Below are 20,708 nucleotides of genomic sequence, written 5' to 3'. Positions count from 1 at the left end.
TCAACTTACTATGTTGTGTATTTTCAACAGTTTCAATATGAAAAATAATTTTTTTATTGATTCAATGGATTTATTTCATTTTGGGGGAAAAACAAACAAAACAAAAAAACAACCTTGTCATGGATTTATTGCATTTTGAAAAAAAAATAATACAATTTTAAAATAAATCTTTGAAAATCAAAATCTGGATTTGAATTTTTTATGTTATTATAACCTGAAGATGCTATGTGGAAGTTTGAAACAGAAAATAGTGGTTTTCATCTGGCCACTTTCTTGGTAAAGAAAACACATTTTTACTCAAATTAATCAAAATGGATTTATAGCGTTTTGGAACCAAACTCTTCATATATATATAAAATAACAGTCATTTTCCCAGAATATCTTGTGACATAAAACCAAAAACACATATATAATTTTTTTTAACGAGTAACAGCCAATACAAATGTTTACAAACATTGCAGTGCATGTGCAGTGATAACGTGTTGCTGCGTTCCGTGCAAAAGTGCTCTCTCAAGCGTCTAGTGCAGGGGTGGCCAGCGTCTGTCCTGGAGAGCCACAGTCCTGCAGAGTTCAGCTCCAACCCTACCTGAGCTCTACGGGTTAGGCTAGAAAGCTACAGGCAGGTGAATTTTTCTCAAGGTTGGCTTAGCCTACTCTAGGTTTAGCCTACTCTGCAGGACTGTGGCAGCCTGACAGCCCCTCTCTCTCCATTACGAAATTAAAGCTTCCACAGCTGAGTGCATTAGGTATCCAACATTCCACACTTGTTTTTATTTTCGGTTAATTAAGTACATCATATGGGCATTTGAGGGCACTTTTTCTTTATTGGAATTTTCAGTGTGAACACACTAACCACACTATTTATACTAAAAAACGGCATAGAGCATAAATACGCGACTGGACGCCACCTAAGAATCATTAAGATCAACCAAATATGGTAGCAATCGTTCGAAATAATGGAGTGAACTAGTCTTGCAGCCCACTTTTGGGCTTGTTACAAGTTAAACCCACACGACCTGTACCCTCACTTGCGGAAATGCGTGCTGAGGTCCCAGGTCTGAACATGCAGCATCGATTGTGAAGCATATTCCTTGCTGATTTTTAAATGCTTTAAAAAATACATTATATTTTTTAAAAATATACAAAGAAGGGCAAAAACATGTATAGGTAGGCCTAGATAATATATAGTTACGTAAGTGTATCTTGAAACATGATATTTTTGGCCGTTTTTGTCTAAAAATATATTTTGCCACATGTGATAAAACTCGCTTGTAATTCGCTGCTTGTAAGTTATACTCAGAGATATGAACTTCAGTGTCTTCAGTTTTATTGAGTGTTCAGTATAATCATCTTACATTATCATAATTACACAAATGAATCAAATAAATAAACAAATAAATACATAAATAAATAAATAAATTAATAAATAAATAAATAAATAATTAAATAAATAAATAAATAAATAAATAAATAAATGTGAAGCATATTCCTTGCTGATTTTTAAATGCTTTAAAAAATACATTATATTTTTTTAAAAATATACAAAGAAGGGCAAAAACATGTATAGGTAGGCCTAGATAATATATAGTTACGTAAGTGTATCTTGAAACATGATATTTTTGGCCGTTTTTGTCTAAAAATATATTTTGCCACATGTGATAAAACTCGCTTGTAATTCGCTGCTTGTAAGTTATACTCAGAGATATGAACTTCAGTGTCTTCAGTTTTATTGAGTGTTCAGTATAATCATCTTACATTATCATAATTACACAAATTAATCAAATAAATAAACAAATAAACACATAAATAAATTAATAAATTAATAAATAAATAAATAAATAAATAAATAAATAGATAGATAGATAGATAGATAGATAGATAGATAGATAGATAGATAGATAGCCTAATCTATGATCAGAATAATAGAATAATTTAAATAAATAGATAGATAGATAGATAGATAGATAGATAGATAGATAGATAGATAGATAGCCTAATCTATGAAAAACTCCTCAGAATAATTGAACTGAATAATGTTCAAGCGTGAATTTAAGAACAAGCAGGAGCTCCTTTCGAACCACCTCCCACGCGCAGACACTGTAGTCCTGAAGGAGAGAAAAAGACAGCAATTATTTATAGCCTATGGGCTTGAATGACAATATTTTGTTAGAGTGATTTGTAAACCATATTTTATGTATGCTGAACAATGAGGTCTGGTGTACCTTGTTTCTGAGGAGAGTGGCCAGTTTATCAAAATAGGTTTTCAGTGCATCTTCTCTTGTGGGAAAATCATCCACGGGTAGCTGCTTTCTCCCCATAATCTACACACGGATGAGAAATGTGAGACGATTACAGGCATGTTCATATAGCCTATTCATCAGTGAAAATCTATTAAAAAATGTATTATTCCCTTACACATTGGTACTCGTCAGTTAAACGAAAAACTATGTTTTGGAAATCCTCCACTTTCTTCTGGTTCCAGGATTCTGGATGACTATCGTTAGCAAACAGGTAGTCAATGTGTTCCATGATTTTATACACTGCCTTTGCTACACCAATGTTCTGCAAAGTAAACATATAACATAGAAAACATTATGCCCGGTCTCCTTCATCATTTTGGGTTCTAGCAAGCAGCCTAGTATTCAGCAGAAACATTTAGACAATCGAATATAGTCTTGATGTGTTGCTAGTTTACCTGATTGGAGTCATTTGATTGCAGTGCAGATTTCGGGAAGGTTATTTTGACGTTTTCTTTTAAGCATTCACGAGGAAAAAGACCTCCCTATAAGGAAAGACACAATAGGTTAAGATATAGTTTAATATGTACAACAGGTGTAGGAATGAAAAGCAAACGAAAAAATAACTTACCATATTCTCAAGTAGACCGCGAGTTGTTTTCACCAGACCCCGCCGCATGATGCATTTTGTGGGCATTGAACAAATTTGGGCGAAAAAAAGAAATGGACACAGCAAAGCGATACATTTCCAAAGGGCCATTGTATTTGTGTGAGATAAGAAAACAAAAAGATCAGAAAAAGTATGCTGAAAGTCACAAATTAAAAGAGCTGTAAAATAGCACTCGGTAACAAAATCTCCTGATATTGCTGAAGACATGGATGCCAATGATCCGTTTTATACTAAAGCTTAGTGATGAATGGAAAGAATGGGCTATCATCTTATTTGGGTTTTTTTGTCAACCGCAGTGCACTCGCTTTGCTGTTTCCCTTTGCGCCTCTCTCTCCTTTGCTGTGGTTAATGAGGATGTGATCTATCTATCTATCTATCTATCTATCTATCTATCTATCTATCTATCTATCTATCTATCTATCTATCTCATTTAGCTGGTCACAAAATATAAAATATCCAAGTCCAAATAGCATATCCAAAAATATCCAAGTATTCGACCCTACTGTTGTCCTTATATCAAAATAATCTTAAGTATCTTAATTATGTATGATAATTGGTGTAGTCTATTTTCAATGAATTAGTTTTTTGGATATAAATATTATTACTTGGGATATTTTCAACCTTAAAGACACAAAAACCGTAGGCTATCATGGGAGAAAGTTTGCGAGTTTCACATTGAAAAACAAAAAAACAAAAACTAAACAAATGAGGGAAGACAGCGTTCTCGCCTTGAATGACTACATTATGTAACTATAAATGACTATAAATTACGGTATTTTCATTACATTGATTAAACGTTGGTCAAGATCTGTCATCATTTATCAGGAGACCGGTAGATTACGTGCGCCCCAGTGGTATTTTCACTTTTCACTCGCAACTCGAAATAAGCTGCCGGGCAAGTCCCAATTCTTTCTATGAATGAACGGTTTAATTTTTTTCTTTCATGAAATTGATAAGAGAAAATCATTTTCTCAGACAGCTGGAAAGCGAAGCTCCCATTCGAGGTGTTGCGCCAACATCACAAGCGAATCATAATTACCAGCGCCTCGCCACACGCAGAGTTCACTTCCCACGCTCACAAACCACACGAGCATGTTCACCCGTGTCCTCGCGCTCTATGAATTCAGTTCTGTCGATTCAGCGCGTGTGGCAGGTTGTGTTCCACTCATAACTAATAATGAGTGTGCGCTATAATAATAATACCCACACCGTCATCATTAATAGCGGAATATTCCATCTTCACCACTGTTCACGTATGAAGCGCAATTACCTGAAATTAGCTATGCTGTTATATACATTTAGCCTCGGCTGTCGAGTAGCCTATATCTGGAAAAAATAAACAAAGGGAGTAGACCTATCATTATATGCATCATTATGGAACTGAGACCGAGACCAACTGATTTAAAAAAAAAAAATTCCTTTAAATGCATCGTCATCATCATCATCATCATCATGGAATTGCATAACCTAGGGCAGTTACAATAGTTGAGCCTATTGTATGAGTCAAACAGTAAAATGATGAAAGAAATAAAGATTGCGTTGTTGAAATGCATTTTCACTGAAATCTTCTGAATCAGGTGGTTGGCCTACAGTACAGACAATAATGGTAATACGGCCAAATGTGACTATTCAACTACAAAAGTCTATGATTTCACGAAATAAATATGAGTGTTTCAAAGTCAAAACGTGGCGCGGGTGTTTTGAATGTTGGCCTATCTCAAATAAGAAAATGTCTGTCTTCAGATTGTCTTCAGATGGCATTTTCTGGTTTTAATAAGCTCGTCTGCTGTTTTTGTTCAGGCAATGCAAAAATCAACCCATATTTTTACTCTGCAAACACAGTTGTAAATGTGAACCAGTGGATAGCTAATTTGCCCTAATAGGCATTCTAAAATGCTAAACAATTAAGACATTAGGATATATGTATCAATGTATGTGTGTAAAGTTAATATAATTGATAGTTTTGCCTCACCCCTTTTCCTACTGTCTAAAAAAATGGTGCTAAATCGCACTAAAATGGTTCATTGGCTAATCATAACCAGTTTAAGTGCTATACTACACCTTTTTCAAATGGTGCTATATGTTATATGTGCTCCTTCTTAGATTTTAGATATGTTACTCCACTCTTTGCTATGGGAATTTACTACAAACGCAAAAGGTGTTTTAAATTACTTTTATGCTTTTCTGAGGTCAAAAAGTAATGTGTAGGGGCCCTGAATATTTCCTTCTTTTTTTCAGAAAGGTTGAGAACCAAGTTATCTTCAGGAAATACACTGTATTTTAATGTTGTTTTTTAAAAATCCTTTCCCTGACTAAACTAAAACACTGAGAGAGAGTTAGAGGACCTTTAAAGAACTATGGGGCTTAAAGTTTTTTTTTCATATGGCAGTGATGCTATATAGCACCTTAACCACCACAAAGAACCACCGAAAAACCAATTTGTTTTTGTGTGGCTGAAAAGTTGTCTGTTAGCACGCTACGAAGACTCTAAAGGTATGCCTTAATTAAAGGCGTACCATTTCTAGGCGTGTTCCCCGAACTATACCTTAGGATGTTGCTTAAGCCTTAAGATATGCCTTCTTACGTGCGACGTTACCAGGTGCTGTCCATGGCGGTGGAACTGAATTGGTTGATATCGATGGCTCGAGAATCGATTATTCATTCTATGCACGGGCTGCTTTAATAATATGAGAAAGCTGTGTTCTATATAAAAGAAGTGTTGAGTTTAAATAAAAACACGGAGCCTTTTCCTGTTAGAACAATGAACTTGCATGAAACTTTTATTTTTGCTTTGCCAGAGCAACTCCCAGTGGTCACCACATAAATAAAAAGGAAAACCCTACATGGGACACTGCTTAATAATTTAACAGCTTTTAACAGAAGAAAGAGAGAGAGAGAAAGAGAAAACACCTTGGGCCTACACAAGACCACCTGAAAAACAGTGTTTCCAACAAACACTTCTCCACTTCAGAAACAGTTGAAATTGCATTTATCAGGACTCATGGGATCTTTTACTCATTTATATTATCATAATATATTTTCCATAGTGTCTTCATTTACACCAATATGTGATGTGGCTGCTGGGCAATCAACCCTGGTTGTGAAGTAAATGAAGACACATAAAAAATATATTATGATAATATAAATGACCCATTCAAAGGCCAGTGAAGGCATACTACCAGTTAGTGATATAGGCTACGTTTGTGCATGAGGTTGCGGGTTCGCAAACTTATTTCAAAAGTATATAAAATATCCAGGGTTGGATTTAGTTTGAAATTTGGGTTATTTTTTATGATCCCACGAGTCCTGATAAATGCAATTTTAACTATTTCTGAAGTGCTTCTTGTTTGAAAGCACTCTTACCACAATGTTTTTCTGTTGGACTTAGGCCCAAGGTGTTATCTCTCTCTCTCTCTCTCTCTCTTGTTAAAAGCTGTTAAATTATTAAGCAGTGTCCCGTTGTAGGTTTTTCCCCTTGTATTTTATGTGGTGACCACTGGGAGGTGTACTGGGCATATATTTTTCTTTCTTGGTTTTCTTCCCTGACGTGATGTATGTTGCAAAGCGAAAGTAAAAGTTTCACGCAAGTTTCTTGCGTTCTAACAGGAAAGAGTTCCTTGTCTTTGTTTAAAATCAACACTTATTTTATAAAGAACACACTAGTGAATAAGCCAGTGCATAGAATGAATAATCGATTCTCGAGCCATCGATATCAACCACTTCAGCGCCACGTGAAGGTATATCTTAAGCAACCTCCTAAGCCAAGGTATAGTGCGGGAAACACGCCTAGAAATAGTACACCTTTAGTTAAGGCATACATTTAGAGTCTTCGTAGCGTGCTAAGAGACAGCGTTATCGGGAAACGCAGCCCATATCATTTTAAGGTACAATTAATATGTTACCATAGATTTGCCCTGTCCCGCTCATAGGGTTTTTTTGTGTGCAGTTCTTAAAATAGGATTTTAAGTGTAAAAAAAAAATCCTAAAGATACAGTGTCAATATATGGAAACAAAGAAAAAGAAAAGACAGTCAGGAAGTCAGGTTGAAAATGGCTGGTATGTGTGGAATGTAGCGTGAAAGGCAAAATTAATTTGTTCTTCTTTGCTCTTGGCAGATATTTCTTTCACTCTTTATTTTTTCAATTAATCTTACACACTCCTGCGTCACATTTATTATATGCAATAGGCAGCTACTCTCTCTTTTTTTTGTCTTAAGAGATGACATGTTTTCATTAAACAATAGCTTTACACAGATCTTTATCAGAGCTAGGTTACATATTTGATAATGACCTAGTGCTAAACATTTCGTGTTGTCTTGATTTGGGTGTGTACAGTGGCTATTTAAATCTATAGCTCAAGTAATTTTAGCACGCCAAAGCCAAATTTAATCATCTAAAATGTAATTTCCCAACAACAAAATTGTGGAAATGTTGAGCAGCTACAACGTTGTAAAACCACTAGCCATAGTGGCTATGAGCAAAAAAAGTTAGTCATATATACATACACGAGGGCAGGCCGCAAAGTATGAAAAATAAAGATGCAATTATGCAATAAGATTAAAACAGCCGCAGCTGTGGGCAACTGGTGATTGGCAGCTTCATCACGACAGTGTGCCCGCCCATGCATCACGTCTGGTGCAAAGTTTTTTTGGCAAAACATCAAATCACCCAGATGACTCAACCCCTACAGCCCAGATTTGGCAACTTCTGGCTTTTCCCAAAATTAAAATTACCTTTGAAGGGAATTTTGAAGGCGTCATGGTCTTATGTACAATGTTTCTTGTATTCTTCGAAAGTGTGTGTGTGTGTGTGTGTGTGTGTGTGTGACACAAATGTGTATAATGACATGGGTACTACAACGTAAACATGGTTTATGAGGACACTTCCTATGTCCCCGTAAAACAACAGGCTTAAAAACAGTATTGTTAAAAGCGCTATATAAATAAAGTTGACTTGACTTGACTTGACTTGACTTAAAAACACACAAAACGGTGTTTTATGAAATGCAAAAATTGCCAGTAGTTTTCTGTAAAGGGTAGGTTTAGGTGTAGGGTTGATGTAGGGCGCTTGTTATAGCGCTTGTATATCATTGCTCTTTTGTTGATTTTGATTGCTTCCATTGTCCTCATTATTACAATGTGAAGGTGGTTTATGGACACAGCCTATGTTCCCATAATTCAAAAAGCTTACAAACAAAACGGTGTTTTTTTAAATGCTAATATTGCTCTAAGTTTTCTGTAAAGGGTAGGTTTAGGTGTAGGGTTGATGTAGGGCGATAGAAAATACAGTTACAGTATAAAACCTATTACGCCTAGTCCCCGTAAACCACAAAGGCAAGTGTGTGTGTGTGTGTGTGTGTGTGTGAACAGCCCATTCAGACAATTAGCCCAGAAGTTCAGACAAGACGGACATTTTCGGCACAGTCTTTTCACTAATGAGGACATAAAATGTTATTTGAGAAGAAAGTTTTAAAATCTTACCTGTTTATGGTCTTAAATTCAAACTTAAACTTAAATTCATCACAGTGAAAAAAACACAAACTTAAATTCATTGCAGTGTAAAAACAATAGTTGTGGCAACGATTGCTGAAGACAGCTTCAACAATTTTACCGCAGGCCTGCTATTAATACTGAAGTCCTCTGGTTTCATTTACAGTGGATATCTGAGGAGCAAGATGATCGCAGTCGCCTTTTAATGAAACTAGCCAAAGTGAGCAGCAGTGTGACTGACGATGCAAGCTCAGGCCTTAAATATTGTGTTCATTCTGCATGGCTAATGACGACTGTTGTTATCAGGGATTATCCTCGAATCTGATTGGCTGAGAGGTCTTTCCCATGGAACCGTTTCACCGCTTGTATCACTCCGCTTGCAGCATTTCTCAGTGTAGAAGTGTAGTTTTTGCGGGAGAATGTAATTGTTTAAACTCTATTTATTAATGAAGATAGCGCCTATTTGGAAAAATTGCTTCAATGTTTTCAGAGGTGTGAGCTTCAGGGTGTTAGCGGCCATTCAGCGTTCATGAATCTTAAGAGAACAGCGTTACCTCAGCCAGTTCTTCAAGGCTATATCTAAGGGGGAAACGTTTTATTCATATCTCCACAGCTTGAATTTAATGTTCACTCAAAAATGTCATTGAATTCAGTCACCATTTTACTACAGTGCTTATTTCGTTCCAATGTGTGGAACTTTAACTGTAGCCTATTGACAAAAACAGAGACATTTCCCCCCCAAATATCTTCTTTATGGCTCACAGAAGAAATGTTATGGCCCAGATATGACTTTGGCGCCTCCCATCGAGAAGAGCATCTTTGGGATATCCATTATAGTGAAGCATTTGCATTACTGAAATATCCGTAAATAATCATTTAAAAAAGGTAACACTTTATTTTAAGGTGTCATTGTTACACGTTACATGTACTTACTATTATAATAACAACAAATTATTCACAATTACATGCAATTAACCCTAATCATCTACAGTAGTAAGTACATGTAGTTAATTAATATTACTCGAGTCGGCAAATGTATAATTACACTGTAACAAAGACACATTAAAATAAAGTGTAAAAAAAAAGAGAGAAAAAAAGAAAAACTTCTTTACATTTCACAATCTCTGAAAAACCATAGACGAAGTAAGATAAGTACAAAGAACTGTAAACTGTATTGGTGTGGGGAAGTTTAATGTATTTAGTAAACAATGGTAAACACCTCAAGCAGTTTCAATAAATCATTTTTATTTGAAAGTACAAAACATTTTATGACAATTAGAGCAAATAAATAACTATAAATAATATTAAATATGAAAACAATAAATATACTGGGATATAAAAATTGTGCACAAAGATATATAAATAGATTTCGATATACTTTAAACAATTATGAAACATACCGAACATGCATGTGCAACACAACATGGCCGACTGACAATTAATACATATGATCTGAAATGCATAGCATGTTTTTTTCATATTGTTAGCAAAATATCTGAGTATAGTTTAGGCAAAGAGGCTTATTCTCACCTAAACCAAATAGAAATGTTTTCACAGGTTTTTGTAAGAAACATCATTAGCTTGTTTGATCTGATAACTTCAAGTTTTCATAGGAAACACATAAGGTAAACTCTGTATTAAAGCACTACCCATTGGTCAATATAAAGCGACTAGGCTACATTCATTGCAAATAAATACAAACATGCGAATACACAAATACATTTATAGCATTCTTTTTTTTCAGTTCTTGTTTGTAAGGCAGTTTTTTTTTTTTCTATGGAATGTGTCACAAGTCAGACATTTTTTCTGTCATTAGGACTTTTTCTGTCATTGTCTCTTAAACTCTTTGCAGAAACTTTTTTTTTGCGTTCTCTGCGATGATGTCCATCCTCTGAAGGTGGGTTCTCACAGCTCTCCAGATCTGCCCCCATGCTTGAGCACTATATTTCTTAAAACACAAAAGGAAGATCTTTAGCTATGTATCACTGACTTTGCATTTTATATGCAAGAAAATAATTCCTTTTACTCTTTACAAAGTAACATTAACATCGCAGACGTGCAAATACAATAAGCTTCTTAAGGCACTAAGAAAAATAAAGCTGATTACAGAAATCAGTCAACACATTTAAGGGTATAAAAACACAAACAATACAAACAATGTAACAAGCTGTGATATCATTTTATGCAATCAAACTTACTTCTTTCTTTAAAATCTTCTTTAAAGTCCTGAAGTGCCTTTTTATCCTTATCTCGTAAGACTCCTTTTGCGACGGCTTTTGGTATTGGGCCACCTGATCAAATGTAAACAAAACATAAACAATGAGAAAATAACATGAATTTCATATAACACATTTATTCAATTAAGTTAATGATTAATAATGATTAATGTCATAACAGTTTTGAGGTTAAACGACTGAGTGGAATCATTCAATCTAAATTCATGGTCTATTACTATTAAGACAATCCCTTTGATGATAATATAGGATTATTTCATACAAGACTTACGCATTCTTTAAGCTCAGATGACTGCCTGTGCAGATCTTTTAGGAAATATTCCACTGTCTTTGGGCTCCATTGCACTGAATTCATGTGCTCTGAGGCATCCGTGAGACTGATGATATGATCTAAGGTCGAGACAAGAAACTTCACCTGGTCTTCCACCTGTAAGGAGATATAATGCTATGTTTAGGTAACTGGTCCCACACAAAGACTGTTGTGATGTATACAAGTTATAAGATTTTCACATAATGAAATTCTGATCTAATTTTCCCTATTTATTTTGATAGCATAAGTTTTATTCATGGAATGAAATGTTTGTTCACAGAGAAAAGTTTACAAACCTCAGCTTTGTCTATCAAGTTGTACAGGGCCCCCGGAAAATGCACCTTGATACTCTCAGGATATGGTCCACCCTATAAAACAGAGTAGTTTGTAATATGTTCCTTATGCTGCATATTTAGCTGTTCATTCATCTGCACAAAAACTTCCTTAAAAAAAGTTAATAACATCAATGTACAAAAAATGAAAACCTTAATTGACTTAAATCATTTTAATAAAATTGATTGATAACATTGATTAGTTCCCTGCACTTTGTCAATCACCCACGTTGAATTAATTACTAATGAAGAAAACTCTGACAATGAATGTGAAAATAATGGATAGAAGCAATGATGTTGTAACATAATGATGGACACTTTTTCAGTTTTTTTTTTAACGCTGAAAGAATCAGACTAAACGTGACAACATCCCTCAATAAGTACAACACGTTTATTGCTGTATTCCAAATAGTCGTGAATCATTCTGTAAGGTTGAATTAACAACTAGACAGTACAAAAACAATAAATCTGTTGCACAGCCTAAATAGCCTATCTACTCGAGTGTCTTAATAAGGACCTTGCAGAAAATGGCTGTGGTTGTATTGCTCAGCAATCTAATGTCTTCTGATGAACATTTACAAAAAAAAATAAAAATCATGAAGCTTTAAAAGTGTAGGCTACTTACCATTTCCCTAAGCAGTTTCAGAGACTCGGCGCTCACCGTCCCATATCGGCCGAGCCATCTGCAAGCGGAGCACTGACTCTGCAGAGTTAAGAATATCACAAAAATATACGTCCACATTTGAGTTTGTTTCATCTTTGTATAGGTGCAGTAGCTTTCTACTGTGTCGCTCGAGAGAATGTTGCAGGGACATGGTGAAGTGTACTGGATTTTATTCAGGTGTATGGAAAGGGAAAACGCAGTAGACTATGCAGGTCGGTACTATCCGGCTTACTTTCACTTTCTAGTTGTATTCAGGCGAATGCCCATAGACTACAGAACAACATATCTCATCTGCTCCGCTATTAATAATAAAAATACTTTTAAAAGCAATATATGTTGTACTTAGAAAAGAAGAGAAAATAATTTATCGGTTAGTTATAGTTTACTCTTTAATCGTCTTTAGTTGAGCCTAGCCTAGGCCTACTATAGACACCAGCGCAAAACGCACACAAAATTAGGTTTAATACACAAATTAATGTTATAAGCAACTTCAATGTAAATTAAAGCAATCCCACGGCTCAAAATAATTACCCGATTCCAAAGTATTTCAAGGTCGCTGGCGTTTCCAAACGAGAAGGGGTTTATACCTGCGGGTTGCGTACAGAAGAACACTTTCTGTTTGAGACGTAATATGCCTTCACGCTTTGTTTACGCAACGTGCTGACGCAAGCTCGTACAATCGCTCTCACTGGAGTTCACCGCACTTTCTCTTGGTGCAGTGAAATGCAATTTCTCATCATTTGTCACTACACCAGAAAAATGACCTGGCATTGACCATCAGTTTATCAAAATAATATTTACTTCCAGCATATCTTTGTACATATATTTTTGGTTAGGCGGCTACACTTTTTTTTAAGGTGTTCTTGTTACGGTGTAATTATACATTTAGGCTTAAGTACTGAGAAATATTAATTAACTACATGTACTTACTATATGGTCAAGGTTAGGATTAGGGTTACTTGCATGCACATGTATGATTTATTGTTATTATAATAAGTACATGTGACGTGTAACAAGGACACCTTAAAATAGTGTTACCATATCTTTTTGTTACAAAATAATTGTCATTATTATTATTAATTATTGTTGTGGTTAAAATATGTTGTAGCATTTTCTTAGAAAATAATATATTATTCAAAATTAATCCAGGTTATGCTATTTATAGCTATATCTATGTTTTGGAACAGGGGTAGCCTAGCCAATTTCGAGCTTGTGCAAATAGAGAGATAGATAATAGATAGATAGATAGATAGATAGATAGATAGATAGATAGATAGATAGATAGATATCCTGTGTTTTGGAAAAAGCTGGTCAACCAACTAATGACCAGCTTGCATCTAAATGGCACTGACGAAATGGTAAGACAATTACAAGAAAAATTGAAAATAAATACATAATTGATAAAACAATCAGTTGTTAGGCGTGCACATTTAATTAAACAAATAAAGCTAAAAGTGACTATTACTTTAAATCGAGACTTCTTGCACTCCGATAAATAAAATCTAACTTTGATCTTCAGGTTCAGTGTATTTCTGTTTTTTTGTTTTGTTTGTTTGTTTGTTTGTTTGTTTGAAATACATATTCGGGCCACTGGTTTTCTCTGGTTCGTTAATCAATTAATGATAACCTTAAAGCACTTTTAAGATGTTGCACCTATTTGCCTGTAGATGGCAAGATTAGCCAACGCTGCAGTTTATATAAAGTGTTTATAAAGAGCCGCATGAAATAAAGCAGATTAAAAGAGGTTTAATGTTTTGATCGCAGTTTGAGACACGGAGCAAAAGCAACAGCGAAGAAAGTCCTTAAATCAGACATTTTGTTTACGGTATTAGGTATATTAAAAATGAAGGAATTATAGAAAGTTAGGGAAAAAACCTTTGCGTGAGAGTGGGCTCCGGGTTTCATTGTTCACTCATCGATACCCGTGTTTGATGTCTTTCGACCACAGCTGTCGCCTTGACCTTTTCTGTCGAATATTGTATGAGGTCAGAGCCCAAAGTAATGTAAACAATATTTGAGCAACAATAATAAATAATAAAAAAAATTTTTTAGTCTTCTTATTAGGCTACTTTTTTTTAACAGCCTAATTGTTTTGTGCACTGCTTAAATTATTGTTGGGAAGCAAATAAATAGCATTTTAAATATATATATATATATATATGTGTGTGTGTGTGTGTGTTAGTTAAATAAACATCTTGTTAAATAAAAAGATGACTAAGTTTTCAAGTTCATATTTTTTCTCCCAGTATAATGTCTATACCGAAATCTTTCAAAATATATAGGTCAAACTTATAAAAAAAATAAACCCACCCTGAAAAACATTTTAAATATTTAAATACTTTATTTTTTGCCAACACTGGTCAAGTTACAAATTCACATGTGTCCACACATTTGTTAGAAAGACATTTAGACATCCATTACAATCAACATGTAAACGAAACATTCCTCCATATCAATAATAGCACATTCCCGGATAAACAGTGGTTTGTATAAAAAAAAGACAATAAAAGTTTGCATATTGTAAACATTTTAGTGTAGTCTAAATGAGTTATTCTCTAATCAATGTGTTTATAAATAGCATAAGCCCAGAGCCGTTAATAAAGCGGCATATTAACATTCATTCATCTGGAAATTCACTGATTCATTTTACCATATCGACTTCAATGGAAAATGAAAATTGCAAAATAAAAACTACAAAATTAGCGTATTAATAAATAATGGACCACATTAATTTACGGCATGCGCTTTATTAAACGTGTCTTCTAGGTCTTGTCATTTTTCTGAAGTGATCCATGAGGACCAGAATGTCCTGGCGCACAGTTTCCCACGCGCAGCAGCTCAAATTCTGTCGGAAAGAAAAGTCACACAGTTAATCAATGTAGATTTGAATTATGAAGGTATGAACACATTCTAAACTTTTTTCTTTTTTTGATATCGTTTGCCGAGTTTTCACCTGCTGTGTGAGAAACTGATCGAGCTTCTTGAAGTTCTCCACCAACGTCTCATGTGCAGAGCTCATCACCGGGACCTAGATACACGATAACGATTAACGTCCAAAATTGTAAATAATGAAAGTGAATGCTGACTCAGCCCAACTGCTGACTTACGAAATGTGATTTAGCTTGTCGGTGGAGGTGTTCCATTAGATCTTGGAATGCATTGTTTTTCCAGTGGCAGTGGGTCCTGTTCTTCTTGAAGAGCTCAAAGATAGAGTTATGGGATATCTTCAGCGCCTGAGATATTTCTTGTTTCTGTCAAAGTGAAAAAAAAGATCAAACATCCAGTGCCAAAAAAACAAAGCGGTATAACGCCAACTGTGCTAAATATTTCCGGAGATCAACCACACTGCAGAATGACAGAATGCCACGCCTGAACTAGCAAATCAAGTTATTTGAAATCACTTGAAAGCAAGCATTTAGATTTGAGTGAGGCTGCACCTAAAAAAAGAACGCAACATTTCTGTGTCCTGTATTTTTTATATTGTTGCCTACCTTTTTGGGAAGACTCGTGAACCGATCAGACATCGCTTTCTCCACTTCATCCGGACATGCTTTATGGCCCTTTGAGAGAGAGAGAAAAATGTTGACGTTTTTTAGCCATTAAATACATAGAGGCTATTACGTATTGCGGCCACGCTGTTGTCAATATTAAACCATTAAGGTTTAATGAACAATATCATAAGGTAACGCTTACAATTCTAGGCACTACCATTATGAGTAGGCCTATATATGAATATTTTAACATTCAAGTTGTATGAATTAACATGAATAAAATTAACTACGAACAGCAATATAGTTCTAATTTAAAATGAACCTATGTAAAATTGTTTGCCAATTCGTGATACCTTGTGTTAATCCAGCAACTTTCCTCTAATGAATCTAGGCTATAGTAAATATTTATTAATAGATGAATGTTCCATAGCACACTGTTGTAGAGTGCTTAACACATTTTTAAATAACAGACAGACAGACGGTTTAGATTAGATTCGTTTAGATAAGTCTCACCAGTGCGTGCAGAAGTCTAATTGTTTGAAAAATGTCTCTTCTCTCCTCCTGAATAAAGGATTCTGCAAATAGGGACGGACACATGACAATCCACACAAAATACAAAAAAGTTCTCATTGTGGTTTTGTATTGACAGCGACAGCGCAGAGCTACTATTCAAACGAGATGACTACTAGGATATGGATACTATCTTATGGCAAAGGCTCTGGCTATATAATGCTCTCCAAAGAAAGAAATTACCCTACTGAATTTCCATTCACTTCAGCAGGTGACAGTTCGGGAAGCCCAGCGGTATTACAATTGGAAGTTTCTGAAGGAGAAAATGAAAGAATCACGTGCTTCTGTTGGTCCCGGTGGGCGTTCTTTTTCTCACATTGAAAACGCAATGAGATGGATAGGATGGCACTAGCTCAGATTACTCATCTTGAAAACACAGTGAATGAGAGTCAAACTGGGACTTTCATCCACGATCACTATGTAGACGCAATGACATCATAAGAAGTGTGATGTCAATACTTACGAGACAAATGAATATTATTAATTATTAATTTTTACAACCTATTATTTACGTTATCTGTAGCCTATCTTTTGTTCTGTCTTTCTGTTTGCGTTATAGCCTATGCGCAAAAATGCATTTTAAAGCACGATTTAAAAACAGCTGGATGTGTTTTTGTTTAGAATGAAATCATCAACCGGTTTGTGCGAAGTGATGACACAACTGGAGCGGGTGGTAATTCCTCATTGTTACAGGGCACTGTTTACACACAGAGCATTTCACTTTCAGTTTCCATAATGACCAGTATACGCTCTCCCGTAGAATTCCTTTAGCATTTCCACACGAGCCACGCAATTACTACCGAAAATGACATATAGGCCTAAATAAATCGATAAATAGTAGCTACAGGCTAAAGGCGAGAAGAAATATTGTCTACATGAAAAAGAAATAAAATAAAATACCAGTGAAAATGGAAAATGTAAGCAAACTGTTTTCCAGTTCAAAGGAAAATTAGTTAATTACTTGTATCTTTCGTTGTCCTGTCTAGAAATTCTTTCCAAAATCCCAATCAACGATTCTTATGCTATATTTAGAAAACAAAACAAACAAAAAAAGTACCATTCATCTTGAAGGGCCAAAACATTGTTGCTCTTTCTAATAATATTCAAAATACATAATAAGAAATAATGTATGAAGAAATGTTGGCCTCAATATGATAAGCTATTAAATGGTGTTATATGGCAACATTGAAACTAATAATGAATTACAAATTAAAATGTTCTAATATTTAATGTAACGCCGAGTATCTTTACAAAATCTAACAGATGATAATTAATTGTATGATACTTTAAATACCAATATTGTGATAAAACCAAAGGTAATCCATGGGATGTAGGCAACTGTTTTTATTTAACACAGACCTAGAAGCGACACCCAATAACAATATATACAATACACTCTGAAAACATACAAAACATACAGCTTGTTTTAATTACGTCCTGATTCTAAGTAGAACTCTGACAGCACTATTTCAGCATTTATGTATCATATCTAAAATCATTACCTTTTATTACCCCCACGTTATTGCAAAGCTCAGTCGGTAGGTGGCAGCGTAAAATCGCTGTCTTGATTAAACAATAACTGTCAGATTATTGCCTTTACATTTTACATAGGCCTACAAGGTTTGAGAAACCGTGTTTTATTTAGGTAGTTACATAACCCCTATCTACACCTAGGCTATTTCTCTTTTGTATTAACTGTCCTGGAACACTGTATAGCTTGATATAAATTGACAAATGTTACCCTGGACCACAAAACCAGTCTTAAATTGCTGGGGTATATTTGTAGCAATAGCCAAAAACACATTGTATGGGTCAAAATTATCGATTTTTCTTTTATGCCAAAAAATCATTAGGATATTAAGTAAAGATCATGTTCCATGAAGATATTTTGTAAATTTCCTATACGGTAAATATATCAAAACTGAAGTTTTGATTAGTAATATGCATTGCTAAGGACTTTATTTGGACAACTTTAAAGGCGATTTTCTCAATATTTGGATTTTTTTGCACCCTCAGATTCCAGATTTTCAAATAGTTGTATCTCGGCCATGTTCTAACAAACCATACATCAATGGAAAGCTTATTTATTCAGCTTTCGGATGATGTATAAATCTCAATTTCGAAAAACTGACACTTAAGACTTGTTTTGTGGTTCAGGGTCACAAATAAGAAACAAGTTTAGCGTAAAAGTTTATCTCGTGCACCGTTTGCTTGGTGTAGTTTGTGCAGTCGACTGAGGGGCAAAAGGTAGCCATACTTCAGCCTGAAAAATGTTGTTTTGCTAGATTACAAAATCAGTCTGCATTCAATCTGCCATTCTACCTCAAGTGAACAAAAAATGGTATGAACAAAAAATGGTATTCACAGATACAAATTACTGAGACATGTTCACAGGGGCGCCGCTAGCAATTTCGGGCCCTATGAAAGAATGAGGTTGGGCCCCCCTACCGCACCAAACATACACTATTCTAATGAACAGGTTTGACTACTTTAGTAATTTCCACGAGTACCAACCTTAATGTTTAAATTATATTCTAGGGAATTGTGTACTTCTAATTTTATAGCAACAGTTTCAACAGGACCCTCTTCTATTCTAACACAACAATGCCTCTGTGTATTCACAAAAGTTTGTTAAACTTTTAATAAATTAATGTTAAATTGTTTAAGTTTCATGATTTTAATTAATTAGACATGCTTTTTGATTAATAAAATTTAATTTAACCATTAAAAAGGAGTCCAGAAATCCCCCCCCCCAGCGATGCCCCTGCATTTTCATACTTGTTCAAGAGTTCAGCAGAGTTGCACACACCTACAGTACCTTTGTGATGTGCCTGTATGTCTCAGTCATAACATAGGCACAGTCCAAAACTCATACATTGACATACTCGCAACCACGCTACCTGTCCCCTACTCCAGAGTGTGATTGGGGCAAGGACATGTGGATCCTCCGCGGGAAATGAGATAGTTTGAGAAGAGGAAACTTTATGTGGCTGGCTTGCTGAACAGGAAAGAGGGGGTTTCCTTCCAGAGGATGAGGAAGAGGGAGGACTGCAGGGAGACAGAAAGACAGACATGTGAATGTTTGTAGGCCTCGACGGGGACAGTGTCAAATATATCACTGAGCACTTTCCAATAAAATTATGGTTTTCTAGCTGTTTTGTAAATGTTTTTTTTTTTTAAATATGGTTATTCGTAATTGTAATAATAGTGTATAAAAATTGCCTACATTTTATAATAATACATTTTGATAAAGAACATTATTTTAGTTTAAATTGTTGTATCAGTTTTGAATAGAAAAACAATTACTGCTTTCCCACGTGACACAAATGATGTCTCACAGTTATTTCCGAGGAATAGAAAATTTACCAACTATTTGACAGACGTTACTAAATCAAAACTGTCTTAGCGACAAAGTGACCGCCTTAACCCTTAAGCTCTGTAAAAATGTGTCAGAGGAGAGGCCCAGTCGGAAACGCTCTGTCTGCAAATCATTTTGCTCATTTAGGTGATAAAATTTAGAAAAGTTGCACAAACAGGACCTTAAGTATTACGTACTAGCAAATTTATAAAAGGAAATCCATTTAGAAAAGTGTTGCACAAGCAGTACATCATTTTGAACAAAAAAATCAGAGGAAACTATAGCAAGCATAGCCGTTGATGTAGCATTCGACACACTCCATGTTTACAACCATGCTAAATGCACCATGTGACGTTAAACTGTCCATTATGTGTGCACTAAACGATGAGTAACTAGAACATTATTTCATGACCTAACTGCAGCTGATTCATCTCTTTATCCTAAAAATATGAATGTAATGTAATATTAACCTTTTATTCCAGGACAGCATTCCAAGAGCATGCCCAAATGGAACATCACTGAGAGTACAGAGTCCAAAGGCATCAGTAAATCTTCTCTTGCCCCACCCAGAAAACATGCTTGCTTTTTTTCTGGGGTGGGGCATGTTGTCCTGCTCACAAATCTGAGGGTGATTACTAACCTCTTGGTTCCTGTTTAACCCTCAGTGCTCAGTACGAGATTTCTTAGTAATTATATTCAGTGGTAGTTCAGTTTTGTGCAACCTAAAAGTGATCAGAGGTTGTGCAAACTGGAAGGGAGGGAAGAAACCACCAGAGCCCAAATGGGTGTGAATCAACCACTGGGTGTTATTCATAGAAACTGCATGGAGAGCTTTTGCAATATAGTTGATGTTTTTTCATTCAGTGGCGCAGAACACTAAAGGGAATCTCTCTGAGATTTAGTCTAGCCTAAAGATACCTTTTTACTGCTCACTAGGACCGGAAAGATGTCAAGAAATGTGTACTCACGTGAGTGAACAGCGATGAAAGCAGAACTTTCTTGTTGCAGGTGAGAAAACTATTTGCAAGTTCCTGTCAGTTGTAGTCTCAGTCATGTGTTCCTATCTGCTGGTTTTGTTAATTGATTTCACCCACCAACTTTCCGGTGACCTGATTTGTTGATGGGGCGCAACACAGCTTGAACCACATGGTAACATTGCAGAAAATGAGACAGATGCACCTATTTGATAAGGAACATCATCTTGTCAGAGTTAACATAGTAATGCTTTATTGCTTTTGTGGAATAGCAATTGGTTAATAATTTTGTGAGGATTTTCTTCCTAATGATTCAGTTGAACCATACCCTCATCTCTCTTTCTCTCTCTCTTCCTGTTGCTAACTGTCTCACTCTTCAG

The 20,708-nt window shown here is 35.3% G+C and overlaps 4 protein-coding genes across 7 annotated transcripts in view; 1 reads left to right on the top strand and 3 right to left on the bottom strand.

Moving 5' to 3' along the window:
* Positions 1–2,012: 2,012 nt before the first annotated feature.
* LOC107585083 (interferon alpha-13-like) lies at positions 2,013–2,997 on the bottom strand. Its single transcript, XM_016271939.1, has 5 exons — positions 2,869–2,997; positions 2,696–2,782; positions 2,416–2,562; positions 2,223–2,321; positions 2,013–2,105 (listed from the first exon to the last, which is right to left on the bottom strand). The coding sequence occupies exons 1-5, from the start codon at positions 2,995–2,997 to the stop codon at positions 2,013–2,015; spliced, it is 555 nt and encodes a 184-aa protein (XP_016127425.1).
* A 6,732-nt stretch (positions 2,998–9,729) lies between these two features.
* LOC107585099 (interferon a3-like) lies at positions 9,730–12,299 on the bottom strand. The gene is made up of 5 exons (XM_016271956.1): positions 11,897–12,299; positions 11,236–11,307; positions 10,901–11,056; positions 10,594–10,686; positions 9,730–10,343 (listed from the first exon to the last, which is right to left on the bottom strand). The coding sequence occupies exons 1-5, from the start codon at positions 12,026–12,028 to the stop codon at positions 10,233–10,235; spliced, it is 564 nt and encodes a 187-aa protein (XP_016127442.1). The 5' UTR covers positions 12,029–12,299; the 3' UTR covers positions 9,730–10,232.
* A 2,001-nt stretch (positions 12,300–14,300) lies between these two features.
* LOC107585058 (uncharacterized) lies at positions 14,301–20,707 on the bottom strand. Of its 3 annotated transcripts, none has more exons than XR_001609210.1 (7): positions 20,323–20,512; positions 18,897–19,044; positions 15,940–16,001; positions 15,427–15,495; positions 15,043–15,186; positions 14,889–14,963; positions 14,301–14,780 (listed from the first exon to the last, which is right to left on the bottom strand). XR_001609210.1 is itself a non-coding variant. In XM_016271901.1 (7 exons), the coding sequence occupies exons 2-7, from the start codon at positions 20,406–20,408 to the stop codon at positions 14,685–14,687; spliced, it is 618 nt and encodes a 205-aa protein (XP_016127387.1). In that variant the 5' UTR covers positions 20,409–20,533; positions 20,657–20,707; the 3' UTR covers positions 14,301–14,684. The 3 variants fall into 3 exon arrangements, 2 of the variants coding, with proteins under 2 accessions (XP_016127387.1, XP_016127388.1); XM_016271901.1 differs by lacking the exon at positions 15,940–16,001 and adding an exon at positions 20,657–20,707 and having other exon boundaries at positions 20,323–20,533; XM_016271902.1 differs by lacking the exons at positions 15,940–16,001; positions 20,323–20,512 and adding an exon at positions 19,825–19,862.
* LOC107585057 (rho GTPase-activating protein 27-like) overlaps positions 20,240–20,708 on the top strand; it is a 31,472-nt gene continuing 31,003 nt past the window's right edge. For both annotated transcript variants that reach the window (XM_016271900.1, XM_016271898.1), the window contains exon 1: positions 20,240–20,362. The gene's annotated coding sequence lies outside the window, so the exon portion shown is untranslated. The remainder of the gene's footprint in view (positions 20,363–20,708) is intronic.

The sequence above is a fragment of the Sinocyclocheilus grahami genome, unplaced genomic scaffold (genome assembly GCF_001515645.1).
Source record: "Sinocyclocheilus grahami isolate Dianchi unplaced genomic scaffold, SAMN03320097.WGS_v1.1 scaffold66.1, whole genome shotgun sequence".
Taxonomy (NCBI): domain Eukaryota; kingdom Metazoa; phylum Chordata; class Actinopteri; order Cypriniformes; family Cyprinidae; genus Sinocyclocheilus; species Sinocyclocheilus grahami.
This window is presented reverse-complemented; position numbering and strand designations above follow the sequence as displayed.